Source organism: Nerophis ophidion, linkage group LG12 (genome assembly GCF_033978795.1).
Source record: "Nerophis ophidion isolate RoL-2023_Sa linkage group LG12, RoL_Noph_v1.0, whole genome shotgun sequence".
Classification (NCBI taxonomy): Eukaryota; Metazoa; Chordata; class Actinopteri; order Syngnathiformes; family Syngnathidae; genus Nerophis; species Nerophis ophidion.
Genome location: NC_084622.1, coordinates 63,830,417 through 63,849,775, shown reverse-complemented (window position 1 = coordinate 63,849,775; position 19,359 = coordinate 63,830,417). Strand labels below are relative to the sequence as shown.

The following is a 19,359-nucleotide window of genomic DNA, read 5'->3' as shown; positions in this document are numbered from 1 at the left end:
CAAGAACACCATACCTACTGTGAAGCATGGGGGTGGAAACATCATGCTTTGGGGCTGTTTTTCTGCTAAGGGGACAGGACGATTGATCCATGTTAAGTAAAGAATGAATGGGGCCATGTATCGTGAGATTTGGAGCCAAAACCTCCTTCCATCAGTGAGAGCTTTAAAGATTAAACGTGGCTGGGTCTTTCAGCATGACAATGATCCCAAACACACTGCCCGGGCAATGAAGGAGTGGCTCCGTAAGTAGCATTTGAAAGTCCTGGAGTGGCCTAGCCAGTCTCCAGACCTCAAACCCATAGAAAATCTGTGGAGGGAGTTGAAAGTCTGTGTTGCTTTGCGACAGCCCCAAAACATCAATGCTCTCGAGAAGATCTGCACGGAGGAATGGGCCAAAATACCAGCTACTGTGTGTGCAAACCTGGTAAAGACCTATAGTAATCGTTTGACCTTTGTTATTGCATTCAAAGGTTATATTACAAAGTATTGAGTTGAATTTTTGTTATTGACCAAATACTTATTTTCCACCAAAATGTACAGATAAATTCTTTAAAAATTCCTACAATGTGAATTCCTGGATTTTCTTTTCACATTCTGTCTCTCGTGGGCTTCACGGTGGCAGAGGGGTTAGTGCGTCTGCCTCACAATACAAAGGTCCTGCAGTCTTGGGTTCAAATCCCAGGCTCGGGATCTTTCTGTGTGGAGTTTGCATGTTCTCCCCGTGACTGCGTGGGTTCCCTCCGGGTACTCCGGCTTCCTCCCACCTCCAAAGACATGCACCTGGGGATAGGTTGATTGGCAACACTAAATTGGCCCTAGTGTGTGAATGTTGTCTGTCTATCTGTGTTGGCCCTGCGATGAGGTGGCGACTTGTCCAGGGTGTACCCCGCCTTCCGCCCGATTGTAGCTGAGATAGGCGCCAGCGCCCCCCGCGACCCCCAAAGGGAATAAGCGGTAGAAAATGGATGGATTCTGTCTCTCCCAGTTGAAGTGTACCTATGATGAAAATTACAGACCTCTGTCATCATTTTAAGTGGGAGAACTTGCACAATCGGTGGCTGACTAAATACTTTTTTGTCCCACTGTAAATGACAACCATAAACATTTACATTAATACTCCCCTTCATAAATAAGCTCTCTTGTTGTTTGTGTTGGCTCTCTCTTACAATAAAACTCAACCCCCTCATGGAAAATGTCAATATGGTTCAATGATGTTATGAACTTGATAACATCTTACCCATTTTACGTCTTGTTAAAATAATATACACAGTTGACTTTTGCTCGAGTGCAGCTGGGATAGGCTCCAACACCACCGCAAGGGACAAGCGGTAAAAAAAACGGATGACTGAAGAGTTTGTACCTACTGGCGCCACTGTTTCCGTATTCGCGAATTTCCTGGTTTGGTCCTTACTGGATGCCGTAGACGGAAAGATGGCGACCCTTGCGCTGGTTAGCCGTCCTGCGAGTGTCCTTCCAAAGATTTCTAGTAAGTAACGACAAAGCAGTCATTAGTAAACATCACGACGTTCATGTCATTTTTGGAGGGAGATTAGAATCATGTCGTCGGAGCACAGGTTGACGTTGGAAGTATTTACGCGGGTTGAATGACCTTGTTTACCGTCTCGTCGGCTAATGCTAACCGTGGCTAAGTGCTAACATCAGCTAGTTTTTTATCTTAAAAAAGTAACAATAACTGTCACACACACACTAGGTTTGGCGAAATTATTCTCTGCATTTGACCCATCACCCTTTATAACCCCCTGGGAGGTGAGGGGAGCAGTGGGCAGCAGTGGTGCCGCGCCCGGGAATCATTTATCTTGATTTAACCCCCAATTCCAACCCTTGATCTTGAGTGCCAAGCAGGGAAGTAATGGCTCCCATTTTTATAGTCTTTGGTATGACTTGGCCGGGGTTTGAACTTACAACCTACCGATCTCAGGACGGACACTCTAACCCAGGGGTAGGGAACTTATGGCTCTCGAGCCAGATGTGTCTCTTTTGATGACTGCATCTGAGCTGACACTACTTAACACAATAAGTGATGAATAATTCCACTTATACGTGAGATCGACAGGCGGATCGGTGCGGCGTCTTCAGTAATGCGGACGTTGTACCGATCTGTTGTGGTGAAGAAGGAGCTGAGCCGGAAGGCAAAGTTCTCAATTTACCGGTCGAGCTACGTTCCCATCCTCACCTATGGTCATGAGCTTTGGGTCATGACCGAAAGGATAAGATCACGGGTACAAGCGGCCCAAATGAGTTTCCTCCGCCGTGTGGCGGGTCTCTCCCTTAGAGATAGGGTGAGAAGCTCTGCCATCCGGGAGGAACTCAAAGTAAAGCCGCTGCTCCTCCACATCGAGAGGAGCCAGATGAGGTGGTTCGGGCATCTGGTCAGGATGCCACCCAAACGCCTCCCGAGGGAGGTGTTTAGGGCACGTCCAACCGGTAGGAGGCCACGGGGAAGACCCAGGACACGTTGGGAAGACTATGTCTCCCGGCTGGCCTGGGAACGCCTCGGGATCCCCCGGGAAGAGCTAGACGAAGTGGCTGGGGAGAGGGAAGTCTGGGCTTCCCTGCTTAGGCTGCTCCCCCCGCGACCCGACCTCGGATAAGCGGAAGAAGATGGATGGATGGATGGATAATCACAGTGTTAAAAATAACGTTAAAAACATGAAAATGTTCATGCATTTGAATCCATCAATCCATTTACCTACCGCACCTGTTCAAGAAGTTGCCTTAAGGGTAAGAAATAATTTATTTATTATTGGTTAGTTTGGGCTAGCCCTCTTGGGGTTTCTTCAACAAGGCCCAGGTGGGCCATTTACACACCTGTCGCTGATTTCGAGGCTGGTCCTGGAAACACCCCGCTTCGCTGCAGACCCGCAGGCCACGCCCCCTCCTAAGTTAGCTTCAGAATAACAGCGTTATTACAAAGATTAAGAGACCTATTATACTCTAGAAATGTTGGTCTTAATTAAAAATGCACACTTTTAGTTGTGTTCAGTGTTAAAAATATATTATATGGCTCTTAAGTAAATACATTTTAAAATATTTGTCTTCTTGGCTCTCTCAGCCAAAAAGGTGCCCGACCCCTGCTCTAACCACTAGGCCAGGGGTGCCCACACTTTTTCTGCAGGCGAGCTACTTTTCAATTGACCAACTCGAGGGGATCTACCTCATTTATATATATCATTTATATTTATTTATTTATGAAAGAGACGTTTTTGTAAACAAGTTAAATGTTTTTAATGATAATACAAGCATGTGTAACACATATAGATGTCTTTCTTTCACAAAGACAAGAATATAAGTTGGTGTATTACCTGATTCTGATGACTTGCATTGATTGGAATCAGACAGTAATGATGATAACGCCCACATTTTCAAATGGAGGAGAAAAAAAGTTGTCCTTTCTGTACAATACCACATGAAAGTGGTTGGTTTTTGGCATCTAATTCATCCAGCTTCCATACACTTTACAAGAAAAACATTGGCGGCAAATTCCGTAGCTTGCTTGATTGACATTCACGGTACCGGAGGGTCTTGTGAGATGACGCAGGCTGCTGCCAGTTCATTATTATGAAAAAATGACAGAGAGGAAGGCGAGAAACACTTTTTATTTCAACAGACTTTCGCGCCGTCCCTTCCGTCAAAACTCTAAAGGCCAACTGCACATTTCCTATCTTCACAATAAAAGCCCTGCTTCATGCTGCCTGCGCTAACAAAACAAGAGTCTCGGAAAGCTGGCGTGCACAATTTATTTTGGTAAAAAAAAAATAATGCACTTTGTGACTTCAATAATAAATATGGCAGTGCCATGTGGGCATTTTTTTCCATACTTTGAGTTGATTCATTTTGGAAAACCTTGTTACATTGTTCAATGCATCCAGCGGGGCATCAAAACAAAATTTGGCATAATAATGTGTTAATTCCACGACTGTATATATTGGTATCGGTAATTAAGAGTTGGACAATATCGGATATCGGTAAAAAAGCCATTATCGGACATCTCTACATAAAATACATCAGAGAAAATAAAATAGACTAAAATCACACAACTTTCAAGCAGTTTAAAAGCCAAAGAGTAAAAATATGTTTCAAGACGTGATTTAAAAGTCATTAAAGAGGGAGCCGTCCGAATAAAAATAGGGATATTGTTCCAAAGTTTTTTAGACACAACAGAAAATGCACTATCATCTCCGGATTTTAAACAGGTTTATGGGACGACAACAAAAAACTGGTCAGCTGACCTCAAACTTTGTAGGGGTGTACATTTTTAAAGGGTCTGACATATATTGCGGCGCTAATCCATTAAGGTGTTTAAAAACAAACAACAATATTTTAAAATGAACTGGGAGCCAGTGAAGGGATTCTAAAATGAGGGTAATGTGTTCATGTTTTTTAGTGCCAGTTAAAACAAAGTTTTAAACCAAGTTCTAAACTCACAACAAACACTAAATGACCTCCTTTAATTAAGGTGATTAAATAAATATGAAAGAAATGCTTAATAAACTGTAACAAAATAATGCAAAGTGTAAAAGTTTACGTATAGAGAAACTTGGGAAGAACCATTTTTTGCAGGTTTACTATCCGGAAGTCACGTACTCTGTAACATTTATTTTTGGGCTGCTATTTTTATTTAAGTATGGAAATGAATAAATGTTGTGCAGTAATTATTTTTTGTAATATTATTGGACCAAATTGATAATTGAAAGTTGCACATTTGTTATATTTTGTTATTTATTTTATTTATACGGTCCTGCACTTTAGTTCCTATCTGTTGTTTTCGTACATCCGGACAGGACACGGACGAGGGTTGAAAAGAAAAGATGAACGCAGCAAAGGACTAAAATCCGTTTGCAAAAATCCAAATAACTGTACTGTACTGTGCAATCTACTAATAAAAGTATCAATCAATCAATCAAAAGTCATACTGTCGAGGTGACTTTTCCTTTTTTATCTACAATTTATTCGCTCTCTGCAGCCCTAACTTTTACTTTCTCCTCTCACTCAATGCAGAAAATCAACAGCGAGACAGCAGGATGGCGCAACCTAATTTGATAGTTGATACTGTTACACGCAATTGGCTGTTTAGCGTATCCCTCATATTGCTCAATGATCATTTCCTATTTCGCTAGGTTACCAGACTGTGAGTTCTTTTGTTCATGCAACCAACCGCTTCATTCTGCCTGGTTTCTTCAGACCAAAAAAACCCAAACATATATATCTGGAATATTTTCTCAAACACATTTTTTACTTATATCGATTACGTGTGTATTGCGATATATATTGATATTGTTTTATCGACCTACTCACCTCACCTCCCGTTTTCCTCTTTAGAGGGTTGCTGTCGCCCCGCCGTGCTGTCGGTTTCCTCCGTCGTCCCAGTTCACCAGAGGAAGCTGCACCATGCTGTCATCCCCAAAGGAAAGGGCGGTCGCTCGTCTTCCAGCGGCATAGCGGCCACTGTGTTTGGTGCTACAGGCTTCCTGGGGCGATATGTGGTCAGTCGGCTGGGTGAGTAGAATGAATAAAACTAACTGGCAATATTGCGTTATTTTAATGGGAACTTCATGCATGGCATTAGGGTGCGTTCACACTCGTCATTTGGGCTGGTTCCAAAGTAGGGATGAGCAATAAGGCCTAACTTCTATATGGTGATTGCAGCCTCCTGCGATAATGACATATATCACAATATATAACAGTATTTGGTATATTAATGAGACAAATTACAAAGGCTCCTAATTTGGCTGCTGATGGATGCAGTAACATATTGCATTATTTATAGTTGTATTATGTTCTCAAAACTATTATTAATCTACTTGCTAATTTACTCTTAATAGCGTGTACTTTCTGTTGTAACATGTTTCTATCTACACTTCTGTTGAAATGTAATATGCACTTATTCTTTTGTTTAAAGGGGAGTCTGGGACGTACTATGCAAAACCAACTTTTCTTACCCATTGCTACCTGTTTTTGTGTATTTGGGATCTGCATAAGTCCTGAAAATGTTGAAATCAAACCATATAAAACAATCTTTATACTTACTCCATTCGAGCCTTTCGAGAATTTCCCAATTTGGGAAGTTTTTCCAATTGGTGACGTCAGTGTATATCTTATATACGGTAAAGTTTTACCCGAAGAGCTTAGCGCGAGTCCGCCTTTGTAGTCCAACATTAATAAATTCTATCTTTTTCTTTGAAATCTTGTTGTGGGGCAGACTGGATTGTACATGCATTCTCAGCTGTTGCCATTTCTAATACAAAGAAGAGTATAGTTCAGTTCATATGGAAGCGCTAAAAACTACAACATGGATGACGGAGAGAAGACATCGTCAAAGTGGAGGCACGTAAATAAGACCGCCCACAAAAAGATGTTCTGTAAAACATAATCTATGCAACATTTTCACCAAATGTAGACCACAGTTTGAAATGTAAAAAAAACATAATATGACCCTTTTACATTTTACATTGTTTTTGCGTAATACTACAAATTTGGGAACCGATCCAATACCAAGTACCGGTAGTTACAAGGGTAGTGATGTTCATACCAATGTTAATTTTAAAATGTTAAGAAGATTGAATGATTCAATTATTGATCAAAAACACTGGATGTTGTGCAACAATATCAATTAAATATTAAAATGATTTCCTACTATTGGCTCTGATTTAAATCCGTTGGTTTTGCCCACACAGTCCTCATGTGTCCAAGGACTTATTTCCTGAGTTTGTAAACAATAAAAACGACAATATTTTCTGATTAGAAAAATACCAGTTTATAACCAATATTGTACCAACCCTTTACTTATACAATACTTGGCATCATTACTGCCAATACTTGCCCAGCCTTGTTAACTTTTGCGAGCTCGAGCATTGCGGTTAGCATGTTTTAAAAATATCCCCCTATGGTGTGTAGTATAGCATGTTTGGCTATTCCTCGTCCTCCAGTGATTGTACTTGTTAGAAACTTACTGTTTATTGGCTGCCGTTGAGGTGACAATTGCTGACTTACAAGTGGATTTGCACTGTGAAGGGACATTAGCTGTTAGCAAAAATGCTACATTGCATTCAGGACGCGTTTCTTTGCTTGTCTCTGTCAAATTTGCGGAAAACAGTACCATCAGCCTAATTTATATCCGTACATCGCTTGATATTGCGCAACCCTAATCAAAATAAACTAGTCCGTGTGCTCTGCTTGTACAGTACGTTCCACTTGGTCGAGTGTGAACCTAGAACCAGAATCTACAGTCGAGAGTGAGGCAAGTGTGAACGCCAACCGCACCAAAACACCACATATGATGTTACCAAATGTAAATAAATCTGTGCTTTTGAGCAAAAATAATCAAAAAACAAAAGTTAAGTGTCCCATAAGCGCAGAAGTGGTCGAAATCTCCCTACAACACAACTCTGTGAACCTTTTTAACACCCTTATAGAAATTAGATCATCTTCACTGGGAAAATGTCAGCAGGTAAAAAAAAAAATCCCAAGTAAAGATGTCATGTTGTTTTGGAGGTGCAATTTTATTAGGTCCACATCACCTATGCTGTTCCATTGACACACGTCTTTAGCATTATTTATTCCATTGACTAAAATGCAAACGTCAATGCTAAGCAAACCGCACTAATGTGACCGCTAAGTATCTTTTTATTCTCTGGTTCGGATGAGACTAAAGAGCTACAAATGTAAGCGCACCCTAACAGACTGGCTGAATGGGAATAGCTCTTTGCTTCACATCTTTGATTTGGTGTTTTTTCCAGGTCGGATTGGCTCTCAGATCGTGGTGCCTCACCGCTGTGATCAGTATGACACCATGTATTTCAAGCCTATGGGGGACCTCGGACAAATTATTCTTATGGTATATAAGTCTCAAAAAAGTAAGTGATAGTAGAATGTTCCTCGGAGCCCTCACTCTGACTTTGTTTGGAAATCTGCTGCAGGAGTGGAATGCCCGGGACAAAGACTCCATCAGAAGAGCTTTGGAGAACTCCAACGTGGTCATCAACCTTGTGGGCAAAGAATGGGAAACAAAGTATTCCTGTGATAATAAATGCTGTTGTATTTATGTGTTCTGCATTTTAATGTTCCTTTTCTGTGCCAAGAAACTACCGCTTTGAGGATGTGTTTGTGAGCATCCCTCAGCAGATTGCCAAGGCAACCAGAGAGGCCGGCATCACTAAGTTCATCCACATGTCTCACCTCAACGCTGACATACGCAGCTCGTCCAAATACCTCAGGAACAAGGTAACCTGCGTTATAATTAGGGATGCACCGATTAATCGGTAACCGAATATAGTCGGCCGAATATGGCAAAAAAAGCCACATTCGGCCTTCGGTGAATTGAGTTAAAAACAAGGCCGAATAGTGGCGTGTGACGCAATTTTTTGACGCGGTGACGCAATCAACCAACGTGCGGTGACGTTGGGATATGTTGTGTACCTGTATAAGTGTATGAGGTTACAAGCACACACTTATTGAGATTTAGTGGGGCCTCTGTTTACATTATTAGTCTGTTGTGTAGGCTACCTGTATAAGTGTATGAGGTTACAAGCACACACTTATTGAGATTTAGTGGGGCCTCTGTTTCCATTATTAGCCTGTTGTGTAGGCTACCTGTATAAGTGTAAGAGGTTAAAAGCACACACTTATTGAGATTTACTTGAGCCTTCTGTTTACATTATTAGCATATCTACTGTGGCTAAGCAGACTTTTGCTAAAAGGACAATAATTCATTTGTTGTGGGTTTATCCACTTTAATGCACTTTATTTTTTTTTTGGAATGCATGTTTTGTTTGAAGGCCTAATATAAATGAAAAGCAAAGGCTACTGGAATATTGAAAAAATGTCACTATTCAATAAAAAAATACTTCATTTGAAAAACATGTCTAAATATTTATTCTAGGCTATTTATGCAATATAAAAAAAATTGTGAAAAACTGCATTCAATATTCGGTATTCGGCCTTCGGCCAAGCGTTTAAATTTTATTCGGCTTCGGCCACAAATTTTCATTTCAGTGCATCCCTAGTTATAATAGTATGGTGTGTGGATACGGGTCTGTGTGCTCACCACTATTGTGTCCTAGGCGGTGGGAGAGAACGCAGTGAGAGATGAATTTCCCGACGCCATCATCATGAAGCCATCAGAGATGTTTGGGAGGGAGGACAGGTTCTTCAACTACTACGCAAGTAAAGCTGACGTTGCATCTTCACAGGAAGTGATTAGAGGATCAGTGTGGACTTGTCATTTCCTTGTCATTTGTTTTAGATATGCGTTGGTTCGGCAACGCCATCCCACTCATGGACCTCGGGAAGAAAACGGTCAAGCAGCCTATTCATGTAAGTTTGCCAGGAAACTGAATTTAATCTTTTGCAGTGATGATTCCTTCCATCAGCTCACCAAATAGATGTTCAGGCCTCTTTTCCCCCTCAGTTACATAAACACATCAACTAAATTAATTTGGCGCTGCAGTAAAATATTTGCATTTGTCAAATAAGTGCTCTTCTTCATCAGGTGGTGGATGTGGCGAAAGCCATCATAAGCGCTGTCAGAGACCCAGAGGCCAATGGAAAGACATACGCTCTAGTTGGGTGGGTAACCATTTCACACCTCCATCAAATAAATACGTATCAAATAGTAAGAGTAAGAATAGAAGAATTACCTGCTCCTGCACCATTTAACTAGATCCAATAGAAGAGATGTTGCCTTTGATAAAAAGCTCAGTTTTGATTGTCGAAATAAATTAATTTTATTTTAGAGCTGCAATGCAGGTCACCTTAAAAAAGATTTGATTGGCATATATGGTGGCTTTGCAAGTTTCGGACCTGAAAAAAACTTGCGTCGTGCGATACCAATATACAGTACAGGCCAAAAGTTTGGACACACCTTCTCATTTCAATGGGTTTTCTTTATTTTCATGACTATTTACATTGTAGATTGTCACTGAAGGCATCAAAACTATGACACCTGCGAATTGAAAACCATTTCAGGTGACCACCTCTTGAAGCTCATCGAGAGAATGCCAAGAGTGTGCAAAGCAGTAATCAGAGCAAAGGGTAGCAATTTTGAAGAAACTAGAATGTAAAACATGTTTTCAGTTATTTTACCTTTTTTTTTTCTTAAGTACATAACTCCACATGTGTTCATTCATAGTTTGAATGCCTTCAGTGACAATCAACAATGTAAATAGTCAGGAAAATAAAGAAAACACATTGAATGAAAAGGTGTGTCCAAACTTTTGGCCTGTACTGTTAAGCATAAACATAATAAAACCTTTTCAAAATGAGTTACAAAGTCTCCGAATTTGGCTGTTGACGTATGCGGTAAAGAACTGCATCATTTATAGTTGTCTTATTTTTTCAAAACTATTAATTTTTTGCTAATTAACTATTAAGTTCTGGTTAATTTCTGTTGCAACATGGTTCTATTTACACTTCTGTTTAAATACATTAGTTTTGGGTGATACTACAAATTTTGGTATCGATCCAATACCAAGTTGTTACACAGGCAATATTGGTCACACCAACGTTTTTTAAAGAAATTATTGATCTCAATTATAATCAGAAAAAAACAAAGGATGGGTGTAAAACTATCAATTCAATATTTAAATTATTTCCTACTACTGGCTATGACATTAAAGGGTCCTATTATGATTTTTTTCTACAGTTGAAACACTTCCTTGTGGTCTACATAACATGTAATGGTGGTCTGTGATCAAAATGTTGCATACAATGTTTTACAGACCATCTTCAAGCTGCTTTCTGACCGTCTTTTCAGGAAGCCACCACTTAGCGTCTTCTCCCCGCCATCCATGTTGTAGTTTTTAGCGCTTCCATATGAAGTCTACTGACATTAAGTATGAACTAGACACTATTAGAAATGGCAACAGCAGAGGAGACATGTGCATATACGAGCCAGTCTGCCCCCGAAAAGTTTGAAGAAAAAGAAGGAACTTATTGATTAACCGTCGGACCGTAGATCTCTACCGTACATGGAGGTGTCCACTGACGTTGGCTGGTAAGGAGAAAACATGAAGTAAAGTAAGATTGTTTTACGAATATCTCCATGCTTCCATTGTTAGATTTCAAACATTTGTGATTTATACAGATCCCAAATCCATAAAAATAAGTACTAACAGGTAAGAAAAGTTAGTTTTGCATAAAAGGCACCCTTAAATCCTTTGTTTTTTTCCCTTAAAGTACTCTTGTGTTCAGGGACTTCTTTCCCAAGATTGTAAACAACAACAAAATATTTTTGATAATAAAAAATATCGCTCTAAACATTGTAGTATCAACCATGTACTGATAATTTACTTGGTATGGTTACGGCCGATATTTGTATTGGTCCGCCCACCTTTGTTGACATTCAAGAGCTCTAACTTGCAGTTAGCAGTTATCCTCTCCTCCTACAGTGTGTAGTGTAGCATGTTTAGCCTTTCCTTATCCTTCAGTGATAATGGTATTTGAAAGAAATATAGTTTAATGGCAGCCATGGAGGCAAGGATTGCTGACTTAGAAGTGGCTTTGCTGCAATATAGAGACAATATCCACTAGTTAGGACATTGAGTTGAGGACGCAGCTTTTGTCAAATTTGCCAGACACAGCTTTCGTGTGTCATCAACATGCATTATCACGATATAATGTTAGTGTTAAAAACTTTATTGTTGGACAAATTTACGTTAACAGTATATCATACAAACATTTAATGGCCTACTGATATGAGATGTTCGTATTTAAACGGGGATAGCAGGTCCATTCTATGTGTCATACTTGATCATTTCGCGATATTGCCATATTTTTGCTGAAAGGATTTAGTAGAGAACATCGACGTTAAAGTTTGCAACTTTTGGTCGCTAATAAAAAAGCCTTGCCTGTACCGGAAGTAGCAGACGATGTGCGCGTGACGTCACGGGTTGTGGAGCTCCTCACATCCGCACATTATTTACAATCATGGCCACCAGCAGCAAGAGCGATTCGGACCGAGAAAGCGACGATTTCCCCATTAATTTGAGCGAGGATGAAAGATTCGTGGATGAGGATGGTGAAAGTGAAGGACTAGAGAGAGAGAAAAAGACAGGGCAGTGGGAGTGATTCAGATGTTATTAGACACATTTACTCGGATAATTCTGGAAAATCCCTTATCTGCTTATTGTGTTACTAGTGTTTTAGTGAGATTATATAGTCGTACCTGAAAGTGGGAGGGGTGTGGTGACCGCCAGTGTCACTGAGGGAAGCCACGTTTCTCGACAAGGCGAAGCGAAGGCAGCCGGTTGGGCCGGGCTGAGCTTTTTCTTCCCCTCCTCTACGGTGGAAGCATCCCACGTTCGGGGGCGGCCGGTCGGAGGAGGCAAGAGAGTCCGCAGCTACCTCTTTGACAGGTGCACGAGGAACGACGCAAGCTCCGCTCATGTCTACGGTAAGAGCCGACTTATTACCACAATTTTCTCACCTAAACCTGCCGGTTGACATGTGGTAGGGAATCATGTTCGCTTGACCGCTCCGTTCCATAGTAAAGCTTCACCTTCAGGAATGTAAACAAGGAAATACCGGCTGTGTTTGTGTTGCTAAAGGCAGCCGCAATACACCGCTTCCCACCTACATCTTTCTTCTTTGACGTCTCCATTATTAATTGAACAAATTGCAAAAGATTCAGCAACACAGGTGTCCAGAATACTGTGGAATTATGCGTTTGAAACAGACTACTTATAGGTGGGATCAGGCTGGAACAAAATGTCCTCGCCAATCAGTGACGTCAACAGGATAATTCGCGCGAAATTGAAAATTACAATTTAGTAAACTAAAGCGGCCGTATTGGCATGTGTTGCAATGTTAATATTTCATCATTGATATATAAACTATCAGACTGCGTGGTCGCTAGTAGTGGCTTTCAGTAGGCCTTTAACAAAGTGATCACTGTACAAAATACTAATATCAAGATCATTTATATCTTATATTGTTTTTATCTCACAACCCTTGCTCAAACATTCTCTAAAGCTTGCATATTGACTATGATACATCATTTGTATTTTTAATAGTCCCAACCGGTACCTTCTCCATGACCTGGTGGAGTACATCTACGGTGTGGCTCACAGGCGTTTTACACCCTACCCACTGCCCCGCCCACTCTTTCAGTAAGTACACAATTGCCCCCCCCCCCCCCCCTGGAGAAAATCACATTAACATTTTCATGTTACGAAAATAGCTTACAAGGTGCATTTTCACTCAAATTGATCAAACCCACACTGGAAAAAGATGTTTTTGAAAAAATTGTAGTTTTCAATCAAATAAATAGTTCATACATCTAATGCTATGTTTATTTATTTGCTATCACTTGAAAGTTTGTAAAATAATTTTACAATGGCTGTTAAATTTGAGTCAACCCTCTCTTCTGAGTGTTCACCTTTCAGCCTCTAGAGGGCACTCTAACACAGTGCACATGGGATTCAGTTATGATGAACTCTATTCATTTCTGTATATCCTTACAGGCTGGCTACTAAGATTTTCGCAATGAACCCATTTGAACCTTGGACAACCCAAGATAAAGTAGAAAGGGTGAGAAAGAAGACAAAGGCCTGAGAAGAACAAATTACTTGAGCACCACTCCTGCGTTTATGACAATTGTTTTATCTATCTGCAGTTTCACATAACCGATATGCAGTACCCAGGACTCCCCGGGCTGGAGGATCTTGGGATCAGTCCTTCCACGGTGGAACAAAGGTCTATTGAGATTCTGCGTCGCCATCGTAAATCCCGTTACTTGGAAACCGAGCTGGAAGCAACAAAGCCTGCCAAGACTGTCAACTTCTAAAGTGTTGAATCAGGTGTCCCAACATTACTTTGACAAGCCTTGTCTTGAAATTCTGTATGTAAATAAAACAACATCCTATCATTGATGGGTTTCTGTTGTGCCTTTCTAGGTAGTCAAAGACATGGTATACGTTGCTTTTTGGTGTTGACATATCCAATGCAAGCCAACATCACAAGCTGCTATTATAATGTGGCGCTTAAATCCTAAGCATTGTTACGGCTGCATTAACTCTTATTCCCACATACTAACATTATCAAAACCTGTTTATATGGATCAGTGAAACTCAATGGGCGCAATGATTTGTGTACACAATAACTGAAAGTGTACTTTGGAACCTGCATTGTAAAGCTTGCCAGATATCACCTTTACACTGACTAATAGACAATTTATCAGGTGGGTGTAGTTTCTATCAAAAGCCCTCACTAGTCGGCAGGTCAGCCTCATTTTAATGCGTTGTCTAAAATGTTCAACTAAAAACTTGTAAGGTGATTTTTAGCAACTGGTATTGTGAAGATAAAGTGATAGGATGAATTTGTAACTATTAATATTTACCAAGAATAGAGCAAATACTTAAGCTGTATAGAAAACAAGGCAAGGTAAGCATACACCTCTCAAAGTCACGAGGAAACTGCCATCATTTGGGTAGACATCAGTCAATAGTCTGATTAGCGGTTACTCATTGTGTCAAGTGTCTAAAGATTACTTCATATTACCAGGGTTGTAAATTCTGTGGCGGAGAGCTATGCTGGACTGCTGAGCAGAGAGCACAATGAAGATCCAATTGCACAGAGCTGGAATAGTTGGAGTTGTCGTCATCGTCCTAATGTACATTGTTATTTTTATGAGCAAACATACCTCGTACGGTTCTTTTCCGAAAGGAATCTCAGAGGAAAGGTTTGCGAGCAGGCTGGACAGCATTGAACAGAATTTGCACAAATTAGGTGAGTTCAAAGTCAAGACATAGCTTCATAGTTTTTACACGTGGACATTGAAAATAGTTGTTTTCTGATTAATCATGCTCAGTTTTGATTGATACAGTCGGAGATGTATTTATTTAACATGGTAATTATTGCATTTGTATATGTGTTTTATACTTTGCCACTTTTATGCAGAAAATTCTGACTTAATTGCGACACCTCAGTATATTTGTATATATACAAACCCTGTTTCCATGAGTTGGGAAATTGTGTTAGATGTAAATATAAACAGAATACAATGATTTGCAAATCATTTTCAACCCATATTCAGTTGAATGCACTACAAAGAAGATATTTGATTTTCAAACTGATAATCTTTTTTTTTTTTGCATATAATAATTTAGAATTTCATGGCTGCAACACGTGACAAAGTAGTTGGGAAAGGACATGTTCACCACTGTGTTACATCACCTTTTCTTTTAACAACACTCAAACGTTTGGGAACTGAGGAAACTAATGGTTGAAGCTTTCAAAGTGGAATTCTTCCCCATTCTTGTTTTATCAACAGTCCGGGGTCTCCGCTATCATATTTTACTTTTATAATGCGCCACACATTTTCAATGGGAGACAGGTCTGGACTGCAGATGGGCCAGGAAAGTACCCGCACTCTTTTTTTTATAAAGCCACGCAGTTGTAACACTTGTCTTGCTGAAATAAGCAGGGGCGTCCATGATAACGCTGCTTGGATGACAACATATGTTGCTCCAAAGCATGTATGGACCATTCAGCATTAATGGTGCCTTCACAGATGTGTAAGTAACCCATGCCTTGGGCACTAATACACCCCCATACCATCACAGATGCTGGCTTTTGAAATTTGCGCCTAAACAATCTGAATGTTTATTATCCTCTTTGTTCTGGAGGACACCACGTCCTCTGTTTCCAAATATAATTTGAAATGTGGACTCATCAGACCACAGAACACCTTTCCACTTTGCATCAGTCCATCTTAGGTGAGCTCGGGCCCAGCCAAGCCGGCGGCGTTTCCGGATATTGTTGATAAATGGGTTTGGCTTTGCATAGTAGAGTTTTAACTTGCACTTACAGATGTAGCGACCAACTGTAGTTACTGACAGTGGCTTTATGAAGTGTTCCTGAGCCCATGTGGTGATATCATTTACACACTGATGTCGGTTTTTTTATGCAGTACCGCCTGAGGGATCAAAAGTCCGTAATATTGCTTACGTGCAGTGATTTCTCCAGATTCTCTGAACTTTTTGATGATTTTACGGACCGTAGATGGTAAAATCCCTAAATTCCTTGCAATAGTTTGTTGAGAAATGTTGTTCTAAAACTGTTCGACAATTTGCTTACAAAGTGGTGACCCTCACCCCATCCTTGTTTGTGAATTACTTAGCATTTCATGGAAGCTGCTTTTATACCCAATCATGGCACCCACCTGTTCCCAATTAGCCTGCACACCTGTGGGATGTTCCATATAAGTGCTTGATGAGCATTCTTCAACTTTCTCTGTATTTTTTGACACTTTTCCCAACTTCTTTGTCACGTGTTGCTGGCATCAAATTCTAAAGTTAATGATTATTTGCAAACAAAAAAATGTTTCTCAGTTTGAACATCAAATATGTTGTCTTTGTAGCATATTCAACTGAATATGGGTTGAAAAGGATTTGCAAATCATTGTATTCTGTTTATATTTACATCTAACACAATTTCCCAACTCATATGGAAACGGGGTGTGTATATATATATATACATACATATATATATATATATATACATATATATATATATACATATATATATACATATATATACATATATATATACATATATATACATATATATATATACATATATATATATACATATATATATACATATATATACATATATATACATATATATATACATATATATACACATATATATACATATATATATACATATATACATATATATACATATATATACACATTTATATATACATATATATATATACATATATATATACATATATACATATATATACACATATATACATATATATACACATATATACATATATATACACATATATACATACATATATATATATATATATATATATATATATATATATATATATATATATATATATATATATATATATACATATATATATACATTTTTACCGCTTGTCCCTTTTGGGGTCACAGGGGTGCTGGAGCCAATCTCAGCTGCAGTCGGGCGGAAGGCGTTGTACACCCTGGACAAGTCGCCACCTCATCGCAGGGCCAACACAGATAGACAGACAACATTCACACTCACATTCACACACTAGGGCCAATTTAGTGTTGTCAAACGTGCGTCCTTTTATATGAGTACTTGTCAAAACAGCACTTTTTAAAGAATATTGTACCCCAAAGAATGTTTACTACTATTACAAAAAAGCAGGGTGCATCAGCAAAGATCAAAACGCACCTGTGCTCCAACACCTCATGTACCTGTATGCTGCATGTGTGTATAATAGAACACACCAGGAGGAGACACCACACAATTGTATTATTTTATCGAAATGTTTGTGTTTTCCCAACATGTCCTGCCTTTATGAACCCAAATCCCCCAAAAAGAAAAGCTGATCCAAGAGTCAAGAGTACAACAGGACACCACCAACCAACTTGCTCCTGATGTGGATCAACACGAATCAAAGCCTGAGGTGCCAAAGTTATATCCAAACTCTTTCCTGTTTGCTAAATGGGGAGACGGCCTGACGGCGATGGAGCAGAAGCAGGCCGAAGCTCTCTTTCAGATTTATGGCTACAACGTGTTCCTCAGTAACCGCTTGCCGATTGACAGGAAGCTTCCAGACACGAGAGACACCAGGTGATCTTCTAGTACTGGGGTTCTTATCTTTTTTTACCTCAGGGCCCAACGTTTCCTCTACAGATGGCGCCAGAGCCCACTCAAATATTAACAATTAGAAATCTTACTCTTGATTTTAATAATATTCATTAATCATATATTAAACCTACATAGGACCTGATTTACTTGAACTGTTAAGACATTTTTTTGGCCATATTCATCTATTCAGCAACATACTTTTATAAGTTTATTTTGTAATGGTGTTCCTTTTTTCACATAGAACATATATATAATTAACATACAGGACAGGCCAAAAGTTTGAACACACTTTCTCCTCATTCAATGCGTTTTACTTCATTTTCACGACTATTGGAGCTTGTCACTGAACGCATCAAAACTATGATTGAACACATGTGGAGTTATGTACTTAACAAAAAAAGGTAACAATTCCACTTTTCCTGGAATTGTCTTTGCACATCACTAACCTTTCTCTGTTTGGGGTTGTGGAATATATTTTTATTTTGCCGACGCACGGAGAATAATGTTATTTCCGCAATGTGTGTCGTTCCGCTTTTCCTCCCTACAGCAACGCGGCGGTCGGCAGAAAATAGCCGGGAAAGTACCGGGATAGCGAGTGCAAAAAAGTGAGGGCTCCCGCAGTGTTATGCGGCGTCATATAGAACTATATGTAGTGTTCATCATGTGAGGCAATGCAAATTAAACAATTAAAAACATAAAAATAATGGTTTGAATTGGTCCAGCTTATTACTAATGGACAGGTGTCAGGCACGTTAGAAAACCCCTTGTCTCCATGGCAACGTCTGTCGCTTTCACTCATTTTCCGCTTTTCCACTAACGCATGGGTAGGCAACCCAAAACGTTGAAAGAGCCATTTTGGAGCAAAATAACACAACGCTGTCAAGCGCCATTCATATAAAACTTGCGGGCCGCACTAACATTAAACTTTCATATTAAGGCTGGGGCCCCAAGTGGAGGAGTTCAAGTACTTAGGAGTCTTGTTCACGAGTGAGGGAAGAGTGGATCGTGAGATCGACAGGCGGATCGGTGCGGCGTCTTCAGTAATGCGGACGTTGTATCGATCCGTTGTGGGGAAGAAGGAGCTGAGCCGGAAGGCAAAGCTCTCAATTTACCGGTCGATCCATGTTCCCATCCTCACCTATGGTCATGAGCTTTGGGTCATGACTGAAAAGACAAGATCACGGGTACAAGCGGCCCAAATGAGTTTGGGTCTCTCCCTTAGAGATAGGGTGAGAAGCTCTGCTATCCGGGAGGAACTCAAAGTAAAGCCGCTGCTCCTCCACATCGAGAGGAGCCAGATGAGGTGGTTCGGCCATCTGGTCAAGATGCCACCCGAACGCCTCCCGAGGGAGGTGTTTAGGGCACGTCCAACCGGTAGGAGGCCACGGGGAAGACCCAGGACACGTTGGGAAGACTATGTCTCCCGGCTGGCCTGGGAACGCCTCGGGATCCCCCGGGAAGAGCTAGACGAAGTGGCTGGGGAGAGGGAAGTCTGGGCTTCCCTGCTTAGGCTGTTGCCCCCGCGACCCGACCTCGGATAAGCGGAAGATGATGGATGGATGGATGGATTAAGGTGGGGGCCGCAAAATAACATCTCGTGGGCTGCAATTGGCTGCGTGTCTGAGACCCCTGATGTAAACAAACATCGAGTAAGCGCAGAGAAGGCCTAAAAAAAACATATTTTTAAAAGTAATATTTTTAACATTTTGGATCAAATCAAAAATCATACTGAATAAGAAT

The 19,359-nt window shown here is 40.3% G+C and overlaps 2 protein-coding genes and 1 long non-coding RNA gene across 4 annotated transcripts in view; 2 read left to right on the top strand and 1 right to left on the bottom strand.

Moving 5' to 3' along the window:
• Positions 1–1,371, bottom strand: part of LOC133563697 (uncharacterized) — a 43,110-nt gene extending 41,739 nt beyond the window's left edge. For both annotated transcript variants that reach the window (XR_009809082.1, XR_009809083.1), the window contains exon 1: positions 1,238–1,371. This is a non-coding gene — a long non-coding RNA (uncharacterized LOC133563697). The remainder of the gene's footprint in view (positions 1–1,237) is intronic.
• ndufa9a (NADH:ubiquinone oxidoreductase subunit A9a) lies at positions 1,331–13,884 on the top strand. The gene is made up of 11 exons (XM_061917979.1): positions 1,331–1,486; positions 5,341–5,517; positions 7,758–7,855; positions 7,938–8,029; positions 8,100–8,241; positions 9,081–9,183; positions 9,263–9,333; positions 9,509–9,585; positions 13,029–13,124; positions 13,479–13,545; positions 13,631–13,884. Exons 1-11 carry the CDS (start codon positions 1,342–1,344, stop codon positions 13,799–13,801), a joined length of 1,239 nt encoding a protein of 412 aa, XP_061773963.1. The 5' UTR covers positions 1,331–1,341; the 3' UTR covers positions 13,802–13,884.
• A 438-nt stretch (positions 13,885–14,322) lies between these two features.
• LOC133563696 (probable polypeptide N-acetylgalactosaminyltransferase 8) overlaps positions 14,323–19,359 on the top strand; it is a 28,002-nt gene continuing 22,965 nt past the window's right edge. Inside the window, exons 1-2 of the mRNA XM_061917983.1 lie at positions 14,323–14,742; positions 17,349–17,601. Coding sequence (XP_061773967.1) covers positions 14,571–14,742; positions 17,349–17,601 — 425 coding nt within the window. The 5' untranslated portion in view covers positions 14,323–14,570. The remainder of the gene's footprint in view (positions 14,743–17,348; positions 17,602–19,359) is intronic.

Bases quoted from the DNA above. Each gene is read 5' to 3' on its own strand.
- ndufa9a (XM_061917979.1), top strand. From the start codon at position 1,342: ATGACTGAAGAGTTTGTACCTACTGGCGCCACTGTTTCCGTATTCGCG. The intron at 9,334-9,508 runs GTAAGTTTGCCA...CTTCTTCATCAG, and splicing joins CGGTCAAGCAGCCTATTCAT to GTGGTGGATGTGGCGAAAGC. The intron at 13,546-13,630 runs GTGAGAAAGAAG...ATCTATCTGCAG, and splicing joins CCCAAGATAAAGTAGAAAGG to TTTCACATAACCGATATGCA.